Raw genomic sequence first — 20741 nt, 5'->3', positions numbered from 1 at the left:
CTCTAGCCTGGGCGACAGAGCGAGATTCTGTTTCAAAAAAAAGCTGTATTGCAAAAAAATGCTAATGATTATATGAGCCTCCAATGAGTCATAATCTTTTTGCTGGTTAGTGGTTGCTGGCAGCTATGGTGGCCAGGGCAATATCTTTTTTTTTTTTTTTTTTTTGAGACAGAGTCTCGCTCTGTTGCCTGGGCTAGAGTGAGTGCCGTGGCGTCAGTTTAGCTCACAGCAACCTCAAACTCCTGGGCTTAAGCGATCCTACTGCCTCAGCCTCCCGAGTAGCTGGGACTACAGGCATGCACCACCATGCCCGGCTAATTTTTTCTATATATATTTTTAGCTGTCCATATAATTTCTTTCTATTTTTTAGTAGAGATGGGGTCTCGCTCTTGCTCAGGCTGGTCTTGAACTCCTGAGCTCAAACGATCCGCCCACCTCGGCCTCCCAGAGTGCTAGGATTACAGGCGTGAGCCACCGCGCCCTGCCCAGGGCAATATCTTAAAGTAAGACAATAATGAAGTTTGCTGTATCAGTTAACTCTTCCTCTCACAAAAGATTTCTCTGTAGCATGCAATGCTGTTTGATAGCATTTTACCCACAGTAGAGCTTCTTTCCAAATTGGAGTCAGTCCTCTCCAACCCTGCTGCTGCTTTATCAGCTAAGTTTATGTAATATTCTAAATCCTCGGTTGTCATTTCAACAGTGTTCACAGCATCTTCACTAGGACTATATTATCTTCCTTCTCAAGAAACCACTTTCTTTGCTCATCCATAAGAAGAAACTCCTTTCAAGTTTTATCATGAGGTTGCTGCAATTCAGTCCCATCTTCAGGCTCCACTTCTAATTCTCTTACTATAACTACATCCACAGTGGCTTCCTCTACTGAAGCCTTGAATCCCTCAGTCATCTGTGAGGGCTGGAATCAACTTCTTACAAACTCCTGTTAATATTGACATTTTGACCTCCTCCCGTGCATCACAAATGACATCTAGAATGGTGAATCCTTTCCAGAAGGTTTTCAATTTACTTCGCCCAGATCCATCAGAGGAATCACTATCGTTGACAGCCATAACCTTATGAAATATATTTCTTAAAATAAGACCTGAAAGTTAAAATTGCTCTTTGATTCAGGGGCTGCAGTCTGGCTGTTGTTTTAGCAGGCATGAAAACAACATTTCATCTCCTTGTATTAATACACCTCCCTCAGAGCTCTGGATGACCAGGTGCATTGTCAGTGAGCAATAATGTGTTGAAAGGAATCTTTTTTCCTGAGCAGTGGGTCTCAACAGCAGGCTTAAAATATTCAGTAACCCATGCTATAAACAGCTGTGCTGTCATCCTGGCTTTATTCCTCCATTTATAGAACACAGGCAGAGTCAGTAGATGTAGCACACTTCTTAAGGGCCTTAGGATTTTCAGAACGGTAAATGAGCATTGCATTGACTTTTTTTTTTTTTTTTTTTTTTTTTGAGACAGTCTCACTCTGTTGCCCAGGCTAGAGTGCCATGGCGTCAGCCTAGCTCACAGCAACCTCAAACTCCTGGGCTCAAGCGATCCTCCTGCCTCAGCCTCCCAAGTAGCTGGGACTACAGGCATGTGCCACCATGCCCGGCTAATTTTTTCTATATATATTTTTAGTTGTCTAGCTAATTTCTTTCTTTCTTTCTTTTCTTTTTTTTTTTTTTAGTAGAGACGGGGTCTTGCTCTTGCTCAGGCTGGTCTCGAACTCCTGAGCTCAAATGATCCGCTCACCTCGGCCTCCCAGAGTGATGAGCATTGACTTTAACTTAAAGTCACCAGCTGTGTTGGCCCCTGTCAAGATAGTCAGCCTGTCCTTTGGAGCTTTCAAGCCAGGCGTTGACTTCTCCTCTCTCGCTATGAAAGTCAGAGGGCATCATTTTCCAACAGTAGGCTGTTTTTATCTATATTGAAAACCTGTTCTTTAGTATAGTCACCTTAATCAGTTATCTTAGCTAGATCTCGATATCTTCTTGCTGCAGCTTCTACATGAGCACTGTTGCATCACCGTGCACTTCTATGTTATGGCAATGGCTTCTTTCCTTAAACCCTGTGCACCAGTGTATTACTTGCAACTTTTCTGTAGCCTCCTCACCTCTCAGCCTTCATAGAATTGAAGAGAGTTAGGGCCTTACTCCGAATTAGGCTTTGGTTTAAGGGAATATTGTGGCTGGTTTGATTTTTCTATCCAGACTGCTAAAACTTTCTCCATATCAACAATCAGGCTATTAAAAAACGAAACCAAACAAAAAAAACCTCATTTGTGTGTCCACTGGAGTAGCACTTTTAATTTCCTACAAGAACTTTCCCCTTGTTTTCACAACCTGGCTGTTTGGCACAAGAGGCCTAGCTTTTGGTGTGTCTCAGCTTTTGACATGCCTTCCTCACTATGTTTAATGATTTCTAGCTTTTTTTTTTTTTTCTTTGAGACAGTGTCTTGCTCTGTTGCCCCGGCAGTGGTATGTGTAGCTCACTGCAGCCTTGAACTCCTGGGCTGAAGTGATCTTCCTGCCTGGGAGTATAGGCACACACCACCACGCCTGGCTAATTAAAAATAAATAAATAAATAAATAAAATATAATCTATATATATTTTTTGAGAGATGAGGTCTTGCTTTGTTGCTCAGGCTCATCTTGAACTCCTGGCCTCAAGTGATCCCCCCCCCCCCACCCCGTTGGCCTCCAAAAGTACTGGGATTAAGAGTGTGAGCCACCACACCTGGCCTGGTTTCTACTTTTGATGTCAAGTGATAAGATGGTGACTCTTACTTTCTCTTGAACACTTGGAGGGGGCCCATTTAGGTTTATAAACTGGCCTAATGTGAATAATGTGTCTCGGAGCAGGGAGGGAGGGAGCGAGCGAGGTGGGGAAGCAGCCGTTGGTGGAGCGGTCAGAACACACACATCATTTATCAGTTAATTTCACGATCTCATGGGTGCAGTTCGTGGCGCCCCAAAACGATTGCAATAGTAACACCAGAGATCACTGATAACCATAACAGGACAACGATGAAAAAGTTTGAAATGTTATGAGAATTACTGATGTGTAACGTAGACACAAAGTGGGCACACTGTTGCAAAAATGGCACAGGTAGCCTTGCTCGCTACTGTAAGAAACACAGTATCTGCAAAGCCTGGTAAAACAAGGTGTGCTGTATCTGTTTGAGTCTCTGCTTTCAGGTCTTTTGAGTACATACCCAGAAATGGTATTACTGGGTCATATGGTACTTCTACATTTAATGTTTTGAGAACTTGCCATACTGTTTCGACAGTGGCTTCACCAGTTGACATTCCCCCAACAACGCGCAACAAGAGTTCTAGTTCCTCCACATCCTTGTTAAAAGTTGTTATTTCTTATTTTTTTTTAATAATCACCATTTTAATGGGTATAAAAGGGTATCTCATTGTGCTTTTGATTTGCATTTCTATAATGGTTAGTGATGTTGAACATCTTTTTATGTGCTTATTGGCTGTTTATGTATCTTTTTTGGTGAGATGTCTGATCAGTTATTTTGCCCGTTTTCTAATCAGGTTGTTTGTTTTTTTTTTGTTGTACAGTTGTAGGAGTTCTTTATGTAGGGATATTAACCCTTTATTCAGGATATTAACCCCTTCACGGATATGTGACTGGCAAATATTGTCTCCCATTTTGTGGGCTCACAGTTTGCTCTGTGGATAGTGCCCCTTGATAGACAAAAGATTTTAATTTTGATGAAGTCCAACTTACCTTTTTCTTGTTGTGGTTGCCTGTGCTTTAATCATAGCTAAGAAACTCATTGCCAAATCCAGTGCTTTACCCCGTACGTTTTCTTTAAGGGTTATAGTTTTAGCTCCTAAGTTTAGATCTTTGATCCATTTTGAGTTAAATTTTATATACGCTATAAGATAAGGAAGGATTCAACTTCAGTTTTTGCATATGAATATCTAGTTTTCCCAGTACCATTTGTTGGAAACTAATTTTAGTATGTGAAAGAAGATGCTGAGCTGCTGCTCCCGGGAGTCAGTGAGCCGCGGTGTCTGGCTAGAGAGGTGCTGATTCAATCAGGATACAGGAGGAAGAGATTCAGGCCTCACTGCATGGTGGGTAGAGTGCTTAGCACACCACAGGGAGCTTCCCTTAGAGGACTTTCTGTGTCACGTTAACATGCCAGAACCATTTCAAGTGAGAAGGGGAAGGTGAAGGAGATAAGGTAGGATTAGAAACACATGGTATTTATTGTGCTTCTTAATTTCCTGCCTTCAGTTATATATGTATTGCTATTAATATTTTACGGAAGGCTTGGTTGGGCAGAAGTTACCTGTTAGTCTTTAGGGCGTGGTTTTGTTTTTTTTGTTTTGTTTTGTTTTTTGTTTTTTTTTTGAGGGTGAGTTCTGTGTGTGTGCGTGCATACTTATTAGCTATTTTTCACGGTAGGGAGAAACAGAATTTCATCCTCTTAACAGAATACCCTGCATGGGGTGGGAAAATATACCTGGTGTTTTAAAGAAAGATAGCTTTACAAGTGGCCTTCATGAACTATGATGTATTTCAAATTCCCTGCAGATTTCTGTTGGTCACACTGTGCCACAGAGCCTGCCTGATCCCTTAGCAGGTGTGCAGCTGTGGGCTCCGGGGTTGAAAGTGGATCCTGCGTCTCTTTCCTGGTGAACTCCAGAGGGATGCAGCTGCGGGTCTGTCTGTAACTCTGGGTATGTGCACAGGAAGTTCCTTACCATGCAGTCTGTTAGATCTCATTTCCTTTCAGCTGTTTGTCCTCTGTGCTCCCCAGGTGTCTGGCCTGCCTTTTTAGGGTTCAAGGAGCTGCTGGAGTGGTGCCCTCCCGTGGTCTTCCTTTGATCTGTTCAGGATCTCTGGAGGTGAAGGTAAAGAAAGGATGAGAGAGCAATAAGGAGTAAAGACGGCATGAAATTGAGAAGAAAACTTACAGAAACTGAAAAATCTCTGGGTGGAAGTCACTTCTAAGTATAACACGATAAACGTAAGATTAATCAATGTAACCGTGTTAATAAAACTTTTCTTTAGGCAACATTACTTAAAGTAAAAAGACAGTTAACTGGAAAGAATGTGTGATACCAATGTGAAATGGCTAGTTTTAATATATAAAGCGCTTTTATGAATCAATAAGAAATAAAAGATGAACAACCCACAGGATAGTGAGAATAGGGTATCAACAGATTAGTTTCAGAAAAACAAAAGGGTTTTAGGCGTGTAAGAGATGTTTGCCCTCACTTAAAATAGGCAAGTTAAAACAGATCAAAAGTTAGATATCACTAACAGTATAAGTAGTATAGTGTATGTAACTGGTGAGGGCGATCTGGGCTTATGTATGGAAGTAAAAAAATGCAGATTCTTTGCCCTAGCAGGTCTGCTGCTGGAAATGTGTCCTACAAATATATACATAGGCCCATATATTAAATTCATTTTAGAAAAATTGGATGTAATTTAAATATCCATCCATGGAGGACTAGCTATGATTCTTTTATATAATGCATACCATGAAGCCCTTAAAAAAGGAGGCATTCTTAACAGTATTGGTGGGATAATCTTTGAGATAAATGAGTGAACAAAGGTACAGACAGCATATTTTGGTGTCTATATTTGAAAAGTTTATACACACATGGTTTTGTATGCAGGGACTGCCTCTGAGAGGATGTGCTCGAGACTGTAAACAGCGGCTGTCAGCAAAGCGGTCAGTCTGGCGGGGAGATAGGGTGGGAAGGAGACAGACTTTGTACCCTGTGCCATTGTGTACCTTGTGAATTTTATATCATGTTGGAGATACTTTATAAAAAATTAACGGCCTTCAAAAGGATAATAGAAGTAGAATAAGAAATAAGTAGAAAGACCAGGGTAAGAACTACTAACAAAACAAAAAAACCCTGCAAACCCAGAATTTCATGCCTGGTTTTAGATTGCCTAGATTTAATAATGAAGCAGGGACGGATTATAGAATTCTGGGATAGAGAAGAATAAAGCTTGGTTATCTTAAAAGAAGTCAGTATACAATGGACTGGATAGACTTCGCCCCTCGGGGAGGAATGGCTTGCACACGCAGGGAGGGGAGGAACTGGGCAGCTTGATCCTGGAGACAAGCTACCGCACAGGCATATAAAGATGTCTGGGAAGGTGCCTGCCAACATGGCAACCATGTTTCTCTCTAGTGGTAGGATTAAGCAGTTGTTTCTTTCTTTGTTTTACTTGTACTGTTTTTTTTTTTTTTTATAGTTATTATGTATCATTTTTTGTAACGAGGAAAAGTTACCCACTTCTGTGGAATTCTTTGTATTTCCCGACCTCCTTCTTTCACCCCTCCCAGGTGGAAGCCCTTCCTCCCATTGGCTCTTGGTTCATCGTCAGTAAAACCCCCATATTCTCGACCCCTTGCTTTTCGTGTCCTTCACCTCCTCTCCCAAAAGCCTGCTCCCTCCTGTTTTCCCTGCTTCCCCTACAGCCAGGCCTTAGGAGAAGCTCTCCTCGCCCTTTTTGCCTCGAGCCTTGGTGTCCACAGGTAGGGTAGTGCCTCCTCCTTGGTTTTTAATACTTTCAGACCATCCTCCCTCCTGCCTAAAACCCCCAGGTTGGATGCACACCATCACACCCACTCACCACTCACTGCTCCTGAGCCCTTTGTCTGTGATTTTATCTCCTACCTTATTTTATTATCTTTTTCTTTCCAGTGTCACTCCTCCCTTTAGTTCTCGGCATTTCAGTGTAAACATAAGGTGATCTTTAGTCATTAACTCTCTGTACCCTAGACCTTATCATTCATTACCCCAAACTGCAGTCCTCCCTAATCTTAATATCGTGCATTCCATTCTTTGAGGACTACCTTCTATTTTATCAAGTTTCTTCTCTACTACCTTTAGTTTAAAAACAAACAAAGGTGGGGGTGGGTGGGAACATGAATTCTGCCCTCTTAAGCAGTGGTTCACAGTCACCTGGGGCCTCTTCCTGGGACCCCAGCCTGCTCTGGAGAGAATGCTCGTGATTTGGTACTGTACAGAAAGATCTTTGCGTAAGAGTTCCTCGTCTAAAAGGCGTTGCAGTTGCTAGAAGAGCCACTGGAGAAAGGACATCCCAGGAGAGGGTGCTGCCTCTGACCCAGCGTTGGCTCGGGTGGCTGTGGCAGGAACACTGACTACAAGGAAGCGGATGCCTTTTCTTTCCTGCAACATAGTATATAATCACTGGTGTGTTGTTTTAATTGTGAAGTGTGGTTTAACAGTATGATAGTGTATTTTTGTACAATTTTATAGACCCAAGGAAAATAAATCTGACAGGCATGAATCAATGATAAAGTTTTTAACTAAGTTATCCGCCCTCCCCCCAAAAAACCTTCTTAATGGACTTTTCCTGGAAAGAGTTGTCTAAATGAAAATTTGAGGGGTCTTAGGGAAGGGAATAATTTTTATTGAACATGTATTTTGTGCTAGCCATTATCTTACGCACATCGGCCCATTAACACAGCCCATCTGTGGAGTGGACATCCTTCGCCACAGTTTACAACAAGGATGCCGGCGTTCTAAGAGGTTGAATTGCCCGAGATATGTCACTAGTGTGGTGGAGTCAGGAATCAAGCCAGGTCCTGTTGCCCAACTGGATTCTAAAAGACCTGTATTTTGCTTTTAGAACATTGTGGTAGGTGAGTAGTTTTCATCCATCTTTTTTGCTACCCATCCTTCCCAGGAGTTTATTGGGCATTTCTATGAAAACACAAAAGCTTTCTTAAATGGCACTTGTCACACACTTGCAGCCTAATAATTGCTACACATTTTGAAGACCTTGAAGCACACTGTTGGATCTGGAAGTGACTTCTTAGTCACCAAGAAAACGCTAGATTAAGTCCTGGTGCTCAACCTAGTTTTACTTTTAAGTTGAGACTATTTAGTATGCTTGATAATTATTAACCAGGATACTTGATTAAGTTTTATTCATAATTGTCAAAACTTGGAAGCAGCCAAGATACGCTAGAGTAGGTAAATGGATAAACTGTGGTACATCCAGACAATGGAATATGATTCGGTGCTAAAAAGAAATGAGCTAGCCAGCCATGCAAAGACATGGAGAAACCTTAAATGCATAATAAACACTAAGTGAAAGAAGTCATCCGAAAAGGCCGCATACGGTATTGTTCCAACAACAGTATATGACATTCTAGCAAAGGAAAAACTGTGCATCAGTAAAAATGTCAATGGTTACCAAGAGTTAGGGGTGAGGAAGAGATGAATAAGTGGAACATAGAGGCTTTTTAGGGTAGTGAAACTGTTCTGTATGATACTCTGATGGTGGATACATGTCATTACACATCTGTCCAAACATAGAATGCACAACACCGAGAGTGAGCATTAATGTAAACTATGACTTCGGTGAGGCTGTGCCAGCGTAGGTTTGTGACTATAACAAATGTGTCTCTCTGGTGGGGATGTTCATAATGGGGTAAGTTATACATGTGTGGGGCCGGGGGTATAGGGGAAATCCCTGTACCTTTCGTTCAATGTTGCTGGGAACCTAAAACTACTTTTTTTTTTTTTAATTAGACAAAATCTTGCTCTGTTGCCCGGGCTAGGGTGCCATGGCGTCAGCCTAGCTCACAGTAACCTCAAACTCCTGGCTCATGTGATCTTCCTGCCTCAGCCTCCTGAGTAGCTGGGACTACAGGTGTGTACCACCACGCCTGGTTAATTTTTCTATTTTTTTGATGCTCAGCTAATTTCTTTCTATTTTTTTAGTAGAGATGGGGTCTTGCTTTTGCTGAGGCTGGTCTTTAATTCCTGACCTCAAGCAATCCTCCTACCTCGGCCTCCCAGAGTACTATGGTTACAGGTGTGAGCCATCGCGCCCAGCCCAAAACTGCTTTATTAAAACAAACAAACAAACAAACAAAAAAACTAAGGATGCAACTAGCAACTGTATTCCTCAGCATTCATCCCACAGAAATGAAAACATGTTCACACAGAAATATGCACACACATATTCATAAAGTTTTATTTGTAATAGCTAAAAATTAGAAACCTCCTGGATGTCCTTCATACTTAAATACCAGTGGGTGGTATCGTGTTTTTAATTTTAGATTCCTCTTGTTCATTGTTGCTGTATAAGGTGATTGAGTTTTGTATTTTGACTTTGTTATCTCATATCCTTGCTGTAATCACTTATTCCAGTATATTTTGTTGATCCTTTTGGATTTTCTATGTAAATAATCATGTCATCTGCAAACTAACAATTTTATTTCTTTCATTCCAATCAATATACCTTTTATTTCCTTTTCTTGTCTTAACCACATTAGCTAAGACTTCCAGTATGATGTTGAAGGAAAGGGGTGGTGAGAGGGGACATCCTTACCTTGTTCCTGACATGTTTAGTTTTTAAAGAAAATGCCAGACTATTTGCTAAGTAGATGAACATTTTACATTTCTACTGGCAACGTAGGATTTATCCAGTTTCCCCCCGTCATCACCAGCATTGGGTGTCACTTTTTTATTTTAGCCATTGCGATAGGTATGTGGTGATATCTCATCCTGGTTTTAATTTCCATTTCCCTAATGGCTAATGATGTTGAACATCTTTTCATGAGCTTATTGGCCATCTGTATCCTCTCCTGTATGAAATGCCTCTTCATATCTTTTGACCATGTTATAATTGGATTGTTTTCTTACTGTTGAGTTTTGAGAATTCTTTATATATTCTAGGTACTAGTTCTTTGTTGGATATGCAGTTTGTAAGTATCTTTTCCCAGTCTATAGCTTGTATTTTCATCCTCTGAAGAGGGGGTTTGCATTGCAAGCTTTAATTTTGATGAAATTTATTTCATCAACTTTTCCTTTTATGGATCATGCTTTTGGTGTCAAGTCTAAAAACCATGCCTAGGACTGGATACTGAAGACTTAAGTTTTTTTTTTTCTATTAAGTTTTATAGTTTTAAGCTTAAATTCATGATCCTTTTTGAGTTCATTTTTATGTAAGGCATAAGGTTTAGATTAAGGATTTTTTTTTTTTTTTTGGTTTATGGATGTCCAATCTCTTCAGCACCTTTTCTTGAAAGGCTGTCCTCCTCCATCAGATTGCATTTGCACCTTTGTTGTATCAGTCGAATGTATTTGTATGGGCCTAAAACAAAAATTTGCCCTGTATGTACTGAGAGTTGCTTCAGTTTCATTATATTCAAAGCTATGTGCTTTAACTTCTCTCTCACTCTTTCCCTTTTTTTCCTCCCCAGTAGTAGATTAGCGCTGATTATTTAGGGTGACTTCCAATGCTGTCAACAATTCTTTATGCAGTAACAAGGTCCGGACGGGTTTGGGAGTATTCGTTTTTTTTTTTAATTCTAGAAGGAGTTTTGGGGTCCTAGAGATGGTGATGGTGAATGATGGATTCAGCAAAATTTAGAAGGAAACACTGGAGGGAATTGAGACTGCCAGTGGAGAAATTGAACCCGCCTTTCTTCAGATGCCACGAGCAGTAAATAATAAGTTGAGTCTTCGAAGATAGTAGCAGAGACTCTCAAAAAGGAAGGGAGGTAGGTACTTGGCACACACTTTCTGTTTCTTCCCTCGCTGCTCTGGAGTTGGTATTAGATGCGGGTGCTGGAGGAGAACTAAGGAGGAAATTAAAAAAAAAATCTTGATAACCGGATAGTCTGATTTCTGGTTTTCCATAGTTTAGATAAGGATTACTGGAATGGAAGGATTAACTAAAATATATTTTGTACAACAAAACACTGTTGTGGAGTTAGGTCCACATTAAATGTCTACCCATGTGTGGCCTTCAATTTGGAAAGATTCAGCAGAGGATCCTACTGGTACTTCGTGCTCTCTTTTATCCATTCATTTTTTTTTTTTAAATGGGGGAAAGTCAGCTTTTTGTGTCTCTTACATAGAAGGACTTCAGTTTCTTTCTTTTGGTCCATAATTTCTGTAATAGGCATATTATCTTTGCTCAGCAAGCCAGTCTGTAGCAAGTGGGTGGGTTTTGGTGCCCCTCCCAGGACGAGGGGCTCAGTGTGTTGGGTTTACTATCCCAACTCCTCCTAACCCTCAAGTCAAAGGAGGGGAATAGACCCAGCCTTACTGTACCCACAAGGCAGGAACAGCTGCTCCTCCAGCAGGGCTGCTTTTTGCTTATACTCCTTGGAGAGGGCTTCGCTAGCAGCAAATCCACCAAAGCTAGCAACAGGCCTGGATCCATTCAAATTTGTGTCTGGATCCATTCAAATTTGTGTGTGTGTGAGAGAGAGAAAGAGATGTCTTCTGTGTTTGTCCCATGGGGACAAATACAAAGTAGTACCCATCGATTCCATATTCTGGCTTAGAATAAGCAAGAGGAAGCTGAAGTGAATCATTGTTCTATACGGAATGATTTAAACTCAGTTGTGAGGGCTCTATCGCCCCCTGAATACCAAGCCCAGCCCTGTCCTGCCTGATGTTTTGCTCTTGCTTGGAGGGAGCTGTTAACCAGGCTATGGGTGAGTGTAGAACTGGTTTAATGTGAATAGTGCGGACACCTCCCTGCCTTTTCTTTGTTTAAGATTATATAGAAGAACTACAACAGTTTTCATTTTTGTCCAACTTGCCTTTTAGATTTCCCCCCTCATGGTTAGCCATATCTTTTAATGGTTATAGTCATAGTGTTTGCGCTGTATCCTCCCCTTTCCTCTCACACCTTTACTCCTTTCCTTTCCTTTCCACTCCTTTTCCTTTTCCTTTCGTTTCCTTTTCCTTCCCTTTCTTTCCTTGCTTCCTTTCTCCTTTTCAACCCAGCTTTTCCTGACTCTGGGAAGAGAAGGCATCTTTTCTTTCTTTCTTTTTTTTTTTTTCCCATCAATTTCATTGTTATTTGGGAAGAGGGTAGGAACGTTGTTATGATTCTTACTGTGTATTACTTTCTAAAAGGGGCTTGCTAGTTCACAGTACAGCAGCTAGCATGAGTGTGCCAGTTTTGATGCGGTGAGGTTTTGAACAGTCCGTCTGCTCATTTCTGCGGCCAGACACCTGCATCGGCTCACCTCTTTCCCGGAATATCAATCCCAGTCCCCCGAGACATGTTCTTACGGACCATTTTCTACCAAGAATGAATTGTAGGGGATCAGAAGTGACTTATCTTTCTCTTTTCCTGGTAAAGTATTTATCAGAAAAATTAACTTCTAAGGAAGCCCAACAAGCATCCTTTGCAGGCCCCTAGGAAGTAAATGATAGAGTCTTGCTGAAGATGCTTTGCTCCTGGCAGTTCCTGTGTATTCAGTCTGACCGTGTTGGCACTTACAGCCCTGTTGGTAGGGTCACTGTGGCTCCTGGGAAGAGAAGGGGTTTCCATGCCCTTCTGATGGTGTAGCAAGGCAAGGCAAGACGGCATGGGTAGGGGTTAAGAGGGTGTGTCCTGAAGCCAGCGCCTGAATTTGAAGGCGGGCTCAGCTGTTTTCCAGATGTATGATGTTGGGCCAAGTCACTTAATCTGCATCCTTGTGACTCAGTGTCCTGTTATATGAAATAGGGATAATAAGAATACTCATTTAATAGGGTTGGTTTAAGGATTAAATAACCTAGTATACATAAAGTCCTTAGAACAGTTCGTATCATATTTTCTGTGTGTTAACTATTATCTCCTTCAGTTGATTTTGAACCAATTACTTGCTAAGTGTTAGTGACTCTAAAGAGAGCAGAGACAAACATGTAATTTTATGAACCCAGAAATGAATTTTTAAACGTCTCTCCTAGCCGTAGAGCTTAATGAGCTTGGCAATTCACTGAAAAGTCCTGGGAACATGTTTACGTTGGTGACTGTTGATCAGCTCCAGTTTTTCTCAGATGCAGTCTAGCGTCTGGGTCTTGCTGGGCTGGACTGCCTTTGCAGCACCAGCAGAGTTAGGGTCAGGAATTAAAACTGGCCGCTTCTATTGCGAGGAATGTTTTGTCTAATGTTGTTGGTAATCTTCTAAATTTCCCTCTGGTAGGTATTGCTTTCTCTATGGAGAGCTCGGTCTGTAGCACCAGCTGTGCTGAAACGGGCAGGATGTTTAACTCTGTGCTGACAACTTTGGGTAAATACATACTTACAGGCTGGCAGGTGACAGAACTGTGCCCAGTGGTCTCTGGGGACATTGGTCCAAGCAAATGCTCCTCACCCCACCCTTTAAAACTCACACGGAAGGGACTTGGCTAATGAATTACTTGTGGCTCCTGTGATGATTCAGGCAGCCTCCTGGACCAGAACAAGAGGATTTCCTCAGCTTTCAAGAAAACATTTACACCGGGAGCCTGGGTATGTGGGTGCTGACATCAGGATTAGGATCACTTCTGTTGAATGTGACAGGAAACCTCTAATGACACAGTTTAACTAGGGTAGTCTGTCTCAGACTGTGCTGCTGTAACAAGTTACTTGATACTGTTAATTTGGAAAGAACAGAAATTTACTTCTCACAGTCCGTAGGCTGGGAAGTCCAAGATCAAGGCACTGGCAGAGTTGGTCTCTGGTGAGGGTCACTGTCTGCTTCCAAGGTGGCGCCTTGTTGGCGCATCCTACACAGCAAAGGGATAGAAGGGCAAAAAGGGTTGGATGCCATGTTCTTATGTGGTGGAAGAGCAGAAGAGAATGAATCCACTTTCTCAGGCCCTTTTATAAGGACTCTGATCCCAGCCAGGAGGGCTCAGACCTCATGGCTTAATCACTTCCTAAAGGCTCCACCTCCTAACATCATCACATTGGGGATTACGTTTCAACATACGAATCTGGGGACACTTTCAGACCTTCTCTCTCACTTTCATTCCTCTTTCAACCCTGTGGTCATTTAAACCTTGGGCTTCCTTTACTCAGCTGCTTTCCCATCCTTAGCACGACATCAGTGCTGTAAACCTTGGCTGCTTAAGCTCCAGCTGTCACGTCCTCATTCCGGCCAAGAGGAAGGAGGGTCAAAAGAGGGGACAGTTAATTCTTGAAGGAGATTCCACCAGGAAACTGCCATTGACACTTCTCATCTAATTGGCCAGAACTTAGCATAGTCACGAGGAGCTGCAAGGGAGGCCGGCAATGGAGCCATGTGCTCAGCTGAAACTCAGGGCACGCAATGAACCGTCTCTGCCCGGTAACTCACGTGCTTTAGGATGGAGACCTTGGGAGAGTAACCTAAATCAAGTCTGACTCGAAGAAGGAGCAGGGCAAGCCATATTTTTGAAATTCCAGGTCTGAGGGAAAAAGAGGACTTATGGTGAATCGAGACATTTCTGTTACATTTGGGTGACACCTTCCTGCCCCGTCCAGGTGTCAAGTCCTGCCAGGCCCTGGGAGTAGAAGCTGAATCACAATATTGGTCTGTGTGCTCCAGGAATTCTTAGTAATATTATTGTGTTGACACGTGGCTGCTTTTTGGTACCAGGGACTCTTATATTAAATAGCAATTTAGAAAATTTTTAATTTAGGTCTTGTGTGTGTGGTGATGGTGGTAATTTTATTGTAGAGACCCTACTCGGCAATGGTCGGGTTCTGGGGCCGTGTGAGACTCCAAGACTAGATGGCCCCGCAGGTTTTCCAGGGAAGCCTTCGAGTGACACCTCCCTATTGCCGCAGCCAGGTCGGTTTGCTCGGAAGTTGAGTCAGCAGGTTTGAACTTTGTTCTCAGTTCTACCCGGGGCAAATCACTGGTGCTTTGGTTTTCTCATGCCTGTAAATTAGAGCTTCTGAGCTGCGTGGGGAGCAGCCGCTGCCCCCAAGGGAATGACGTAATGTCTGGGGGCTGTGATGGTTTCCCTTGAGGTGGACACCATGTAAGTTGGTGGTGTGCTTCTTACTTAATGACAGTGACAGGGAGAGCCTCTGTCAAGAGTAACTGATGTGACGTTGTGGGGAGGGATCTCTGGCCAGCGAGGTACTGGAGCAGGTTCCCGGAATGGAAGGAAGAGGCGAGCAGCAGCGGGCAGATGAGACATGCTCTTTATGTCGGGGTGATGCAGCCATGGCGAGAGTATGGCGAGCACTTATATACAGCTCAGCACAATAGTGGCAACATGCCAAGACACGGCGTGATCACATGGGTTTCACATAGGAGGTGACATCATGGTTACATAACCATGCTGACTCATGCCTTACTGGGAGGCGGGTAGAATGGGAATCATTTTGTTTGGCCTAAGAAGCCTATTGCCTGTACAAATGGATTTTCCCCTACAGACCTGCACGTGGTCCCAGAGCCGAGGAGCTGGATGGGGTCTTGCTGCCTGAGAAGGCCAAGCGTCCGGCCTTCGGGCACTGTTAGCTGCGGTGTTGACCTTCCCATTAGCAAGAGCAGGGAGGAAGTGACCAATCCATGCTCCTCACCTGGGGCTGATTGGCCCTTTTAAGCCCCGGGCTGTGGGTGCCAGGTTTTCCTACCCCCGAACATCCTTCTCTCTGATGCCGAAGCAGCCCACGCAGAGTGTGACAGCTGAATGAGATTCTGACACGCTGGGCGGCATGGCTCTTGTCCTACGTTCCGTAACGTTGCCCGTGAGAAACACCAGCCACCCCCGCTAGGGACGCACAGACCCAGCCTGGAGCCCTCTGCGGGCTGAGCTGCTCTGAGCTGTCCAGCCCTGGGCCCCGTCCAGTTCTGAGCAGTTAATGATTGGGGGTGGAGGGTGCGTGGCAGAGAGACGATGAGAGCTCCATTGCTGTTTGTTTTGATTTACTCATCCAGCAACACTGGAACTGGACACAAGGATCTTAAGGATTACATCCCAGAAGACACACACTGGAAATGGCATAGTAGGAGGGTGTCTGGGCTATCCGAGCCACCTCCCATGTGAAAATGATTTTAGGGAAATATCCTTTCTGTAGCAATTCAGGAACCTGGGCAGGTGCAGCAGGCACCCTTTTGGAAACTGCCAGCTGGAGTAGCTTGTTGGTGGACTCTTAGGACTGTTTCTGGGGCTTCCTGAGGGGGAAGTCTCTGTGAAAGGAGGTCATTGTTCAACACATCTGGTGGGCTCTGGGCCCTATGGTTACTAGCTCCCAACAGCTGGATCCTTTAGAACATAAAAATTACTAGAACAGTTTTTTGGGTAGACTTCTGGCTTCCTTTTAATATACACATTACTTGCCTGCCTTTATAGTTATATGAAGTTCTATGAAATTTAACATAAATACTGACGGTAACGGTGCAGTGGGACAAAACAGTGTTCTGTTTCTAATCACTTCTCTCCCCTATCATTGTTCTGCAGAAGTGAAGTAAATTTAGGGAGAACACTGGGGCCAATGCCAGAGCTGCTGCAGTTCTGGAATAGTGGAAAGAATTGTGCATTTGGAGTTAGATCTATGGTTTTGAGACTGAGCTCTGGGGCTGCGAGCAAATCATTTAACTCGGTAGATTCTCTAAGCTTCAATTTTCTCATTAGGAAAATAAAAGATAAAGTAACGTCTTTTTGTAATGGAATTAAATGAGATAATGTCTTCAGCATGCTGTGTAAGTGAGGAAGTTGTAAATCACTTTCTCTGATTCTTCCGTAAGATTTTTTTCCTTCTTTTTCTAAAGATACTTTGTATTGACCGCTTCTCAACTTTGTATTTGGACAGCAACCCACAGTCCTATCACCCGCCCCCCCCACCTTTGTTCAATAATGTGCTAGAAGTAGCAAGGACAGAATATATTATTCTGGATGCATACCATTAAATATGGAAATAAATTATGCAAAACAAAGCTGACCTTGAGCTCCAGAGGGCAGTGTTAGTTTGCCTGTGAGATGGTGCAGTGCAGCCTCTAAGAGAGTAGGCTCTGGAGATGGACTGCCAGGGTTGGAATGCTGACTTACTGCCCAGTGCCTTAGGCAAGCCCCCTTTTATTTTTCCTTTTTTTTTTTTTTGGAGACAGCGTCTTGCTCTGTTGCCTGGGCTAGTAGCTCACAGCAACCTCAAACTCCTGGGCTTAAGTGATCCTCCTGCCTGGGTCTCCCGAGTAGCTGGGACTACAGGCATGAGCCACCACGCCCGGCCTTGGGCAAGCCATTTGACCTTTGCCTGCCTCAGTGTTTGCCATCAGGTAGACTGAGTATAATAATTCCCATCATATGACTATGAGGTTGTAATATGCAAATGAGATCATTTTAAAGTGCTGAGCCTAGTACCTAACACGTAGGAAGAAAATGGCCTCTTGTTATAATAATTATTTTTGACTGTGGTAAAATACACACAACAAAATTTACCATAATAAGCATTTTAAGTGTACATTTTAGTAGTGCTGAGTACATTCACATTGTTGGATGACCAATCTCCAGAACCTTTTCACCCTGTAAAACTGAAACAGCGACTCCCCATTTCCCCCTCCCCGCAGCCCTTGGCAGCTACCATTTAACTTTCTGTGAATTTCACTACTCTACATACATCCTATAAGTGGAATTGTACGATATTTGTTTTTGTGACTGTACTTATTTTAAGTCTTAACCCACCCTAATAATCGCAACCTCTCGCATTTGAAGTTTCTTCTTCTTTTTTTTTTTTTTTTTTTTTTTTTTTGAGACAGAGTCTCACTCTGTTGCCCGGGCTAGAGTGAGTGCCGTGGCGTCAGCCTAGCTCACAGCAACCTCAAACTCCTGGGCTCAAGCGATCCTCCTGTCTCAGCCCCCCGAGTAGGTGGGACTACAGGCATGCACCACCATGCCCGGCTAATTTTTTGTATATATATATTTTAGTTGTCCATATAATTTCTTTCTATTTTTAGTAGAGACGGGGTCTCGCTCTTGCTCAGGCTGGTCTCGAACTCCTGACCTCGAGCGATCCACCCACCTCGGCCTCCCAGAGTGCTAGGATTACAGGCGTGAGCCACCACGCCCGGCCTGAAGTTTCTTCTTAAAAGTTACTTTTATTGACACAATATTTGTACATACTGATGGGGTGCTTGTGATAACCTTGCTACATGCATAGAATGTGTAATGATCAAGTCGGGGTATTTGGGGTGCCCATCACCTGGAGTATTTATCGTTTCTACCTCTTGGGAACCATTTTTAGGTTTCTGTTGGCTCATGATTGCCTGCCTTCTCAAACCCCAGTCATTAGGGAATTGTTTCCTTTCTTTAAGGGAAGAAGATGACACCTCAAAACTCCATTTCATCTTTTTGAAGAGGGGACCGGAGTTGGGGAAAAGGGGAACACTGAAATTAAAGTGGAGAGATGCCAAGAGGTGGGCATTAAGTAAGGAAAAGACCATCATCCACTGGGGCAGAGTGGAGCCCCTGTAGGGTTCCTCCTTCCTCTCTACCGTGTGAAAATTCAGACCTATGCAAAAGTACAGAGAATGGTATCACCAACCTCTATGTACGTTTCACCCAGATCTAACAGTTATCTAGATTTTTTTAGGGCTCATTTCTGACATAGTCCAGGAGGAAGAAAATACCTGAAAAATCTAGATTAACCCAGAGGCAGGCATTTGCTTGTTCATGCAGTAGTATTTATCATTTATCTCCTAAGTGATAAAGGGTTTCTTCTGCCTTGGGGCATCTTACTACCTCTAGGCTGAGGTAAAGAGCCAGGAATGTATGATTGTGGGCAAGTCGTTTAGCTCTGTTTCCTCATCCGTGAAGGAGAGCACATGTGACTTCTAAGGGAGGTTGGAAGGGAGTGTTTGACGCAGGGCCTGCCACCTAGTAAGTCATTGGTTACAGCGTCAGCAGTTGGTGGTGGTGTGTTTGTGGAAGGGAAGGATCACCAGCCGGGTCCTTCTTGAAAACACGGGACAGATATGCAGCTGTGGGTCAAAAATAAAGGCCGGGCCGTGCGAGGTGGCTCACGCCTGTAATCCTAGCACTCTGGGAGGCCGAGGTGGGTGGATCGCTCAAGGTCAGGAGTTCGAGACCAGCCTGAGCAAGAGTGAGACCCCGTCTCTACTAAAAATAGAAAGAAATTATCTGGCCAACTAAAATATATATAGAAAAAATTAGCCGGGCATGGTGGCGCATGCCTGTAGTCCCAGCTACTCGGGAGGCTGAGGCAGTAGGATCGCTTGAGCCCAGGAGTTTGAGGTTGCTGTGAGCTAGGCTGACGCCACGGCACTCACTCTAGCCTGGGCAACAAAGTGAGACTCTGTCTCAAAAAAAAATAAATAAATAAATAAAGGCCGTACTTGTTTTCTTTTTTGAGACGTGGTCTTGCTCTGTTACCTGGGCTAGAGTGCAGTGGCCTCAGCCTAGTTCACTGCAGCCTCAACTCCTGGGCTCATGCCATCCTCCTTCCTCAGCCTCCCAAAGTGCCGGGATTAGAGGTGTGAGCCACCATGCCCAGCCATACTTTATTGTTGATCGAGAATTGTGATGAGTGCTAACTTTGTAGAACTGAACCAAGTCTATGTTCATTGACTCAGTTTTGTTGGCCATTGTGCAGATTCTGTCCTAGGTTATGCCCTGGTTAAAGGAAATGATTGTTCATCAGCAAAATGAGATCGTGTAACTTTTTAATACACACACATATTTTTTGGTGGTGATAGGATTACCATTCATGTTAAAAATATTTAATGGGTTTTAACTATAAATAAAATAATAACATAATTTGAATAACCAGGTAGAGGATATACATCTGGTTCCATGAATCCCTCTTTTCATTTTGTTCTTCGGACTTGTAAAAGGAAATTTTGTCTACAAGTAAAGGCTACAGTTATAAACTTTACCTCTCTGCAACCTTAGGATGTAAGAAACAGATGTCAGTTAGGAAGAGGAAATTGTGGGTCTACAAGTTGTTTAAAAACTTATAGTTTATTATTGTATATAGGCTTTGATTTTCATTTTTGAAATTTGATTTCATTTTCATTTTTGAATGTGGTTTGTCATGTGCAAGTTTTACCTTCCTGTGGCTTTTTTAGGTGGGAGGTGGGGAGGAATTTGTAGCCCAAAACTCCAGAGAACCTTTAAATGCTTTTCTGTGTTAGTATGCAAAATTGTCATGAGAATAAAAGAAATTGTTTTCAAATAATTAACATCAGAGTAAAAATATTGTTCCTCCAAAGATCCTTATTTGGTTGTGTGTCACAACTTGCACAACAGGACATATTGTGTAACACGGTTTAATTTATATTGACTACTACAACTGGAATGGCCAGTTTTCCTCATGCTCAGACAAATCAAATACACAACTTTGTAAGAATTGTGACTTTTAAAAGATTTCATGGTTTTTCTTTGTTAAAATCATTTGGTAAAATAAGTTCAATAGTAAGGCTTCTAAGGTTGGGCCCCCAAACCTCTAAATATGCTATTTTTTAAATCTCATAATTAGATTAACCAGTTCCATAAGGAGGGTTAGGTTATGTCTTTTATACCATAGACATTCTTATTTTTAAATTAATCTTTGTATCAAACAAAAAAATGAAATCAGTTGTTTGATAAACACAATCCTTTGCTACCTCATTCTTTTGAACTCGCTTGTTTTTATAATATTCCTTTCACAAAGAGTATATGTTATTGGGGAGAAAAAGGGGGGAGATATGTATGTATTATTGCTAACAACACAACACAGCACAAGGCATGTGGGTTTGAGTGTGTTTGGAACTGGCTTCCCCACTCTTAGTTCGGATACCTGGAAGCTGTTTAGGTGTTGGTGATGTTTGTGTCCCTCGTTGTGCTTATGTAAGCTGTGGCGCGCGTTTGTGAAAACGCTGCCCGGTTTACTCTAAGGGCAAAGAAGTCTGAGAAGCCCGTGGCTGTGGACCAGAGCAAAAGCAGCCGACAGAAGCAGGATTAAGGCCACGAGCTTGGCCCTACTGCTAACTAGCTGAGCTCCCTGGC

At 42.8% G+C, this 20741-nt stretch overlaps 1 protein-coding gene across 2 annotated transcripts in view; it reads left to right on the top strand.

Annotated features, from left to right (window-relative positions):
• Positions 1–20741, top strand: part of UCK2 (uridine-cytidine kinase 2) — a 76624-nt gene that overhangs the window by 36293 nt on the left and 19590 nt on the right. The window contains exon 1 of one of the 2 annotated variants that reach the window (XM_069480907.1): positions 16406–16441. The exons of the other annotated variant lie outside the window; for it this stretch is intronic. Within the exon in view, the coding sequence (XP_069337008.1) occupies positions 16406–16441 (36 nt within the window). Of the gene's footprint in view, positions 1–16405; positions 16442–20741 lie in introns of those variants that run through there. 2 annotated transcript variants of the gene reach the window in all.

The sequence above is a fragment of the Eulemur rufifrons genome, chromosome 8 (genome assembly GCF_041146395.1).
Source record: "Eulemur rufifrons isolate Redbay chromosome 8, OSU_ERuf_1, whole genome shotgun sequence".
Lineage (NCBI taxonomy): Eukaryota > Metazoa > Chordata > Mammalia > Primates > Lemuridae > Eulemur > Eulemur rufifrons.
This window is presented reverse-complemented; position numbering and strand designations above follow the sequence as displayed.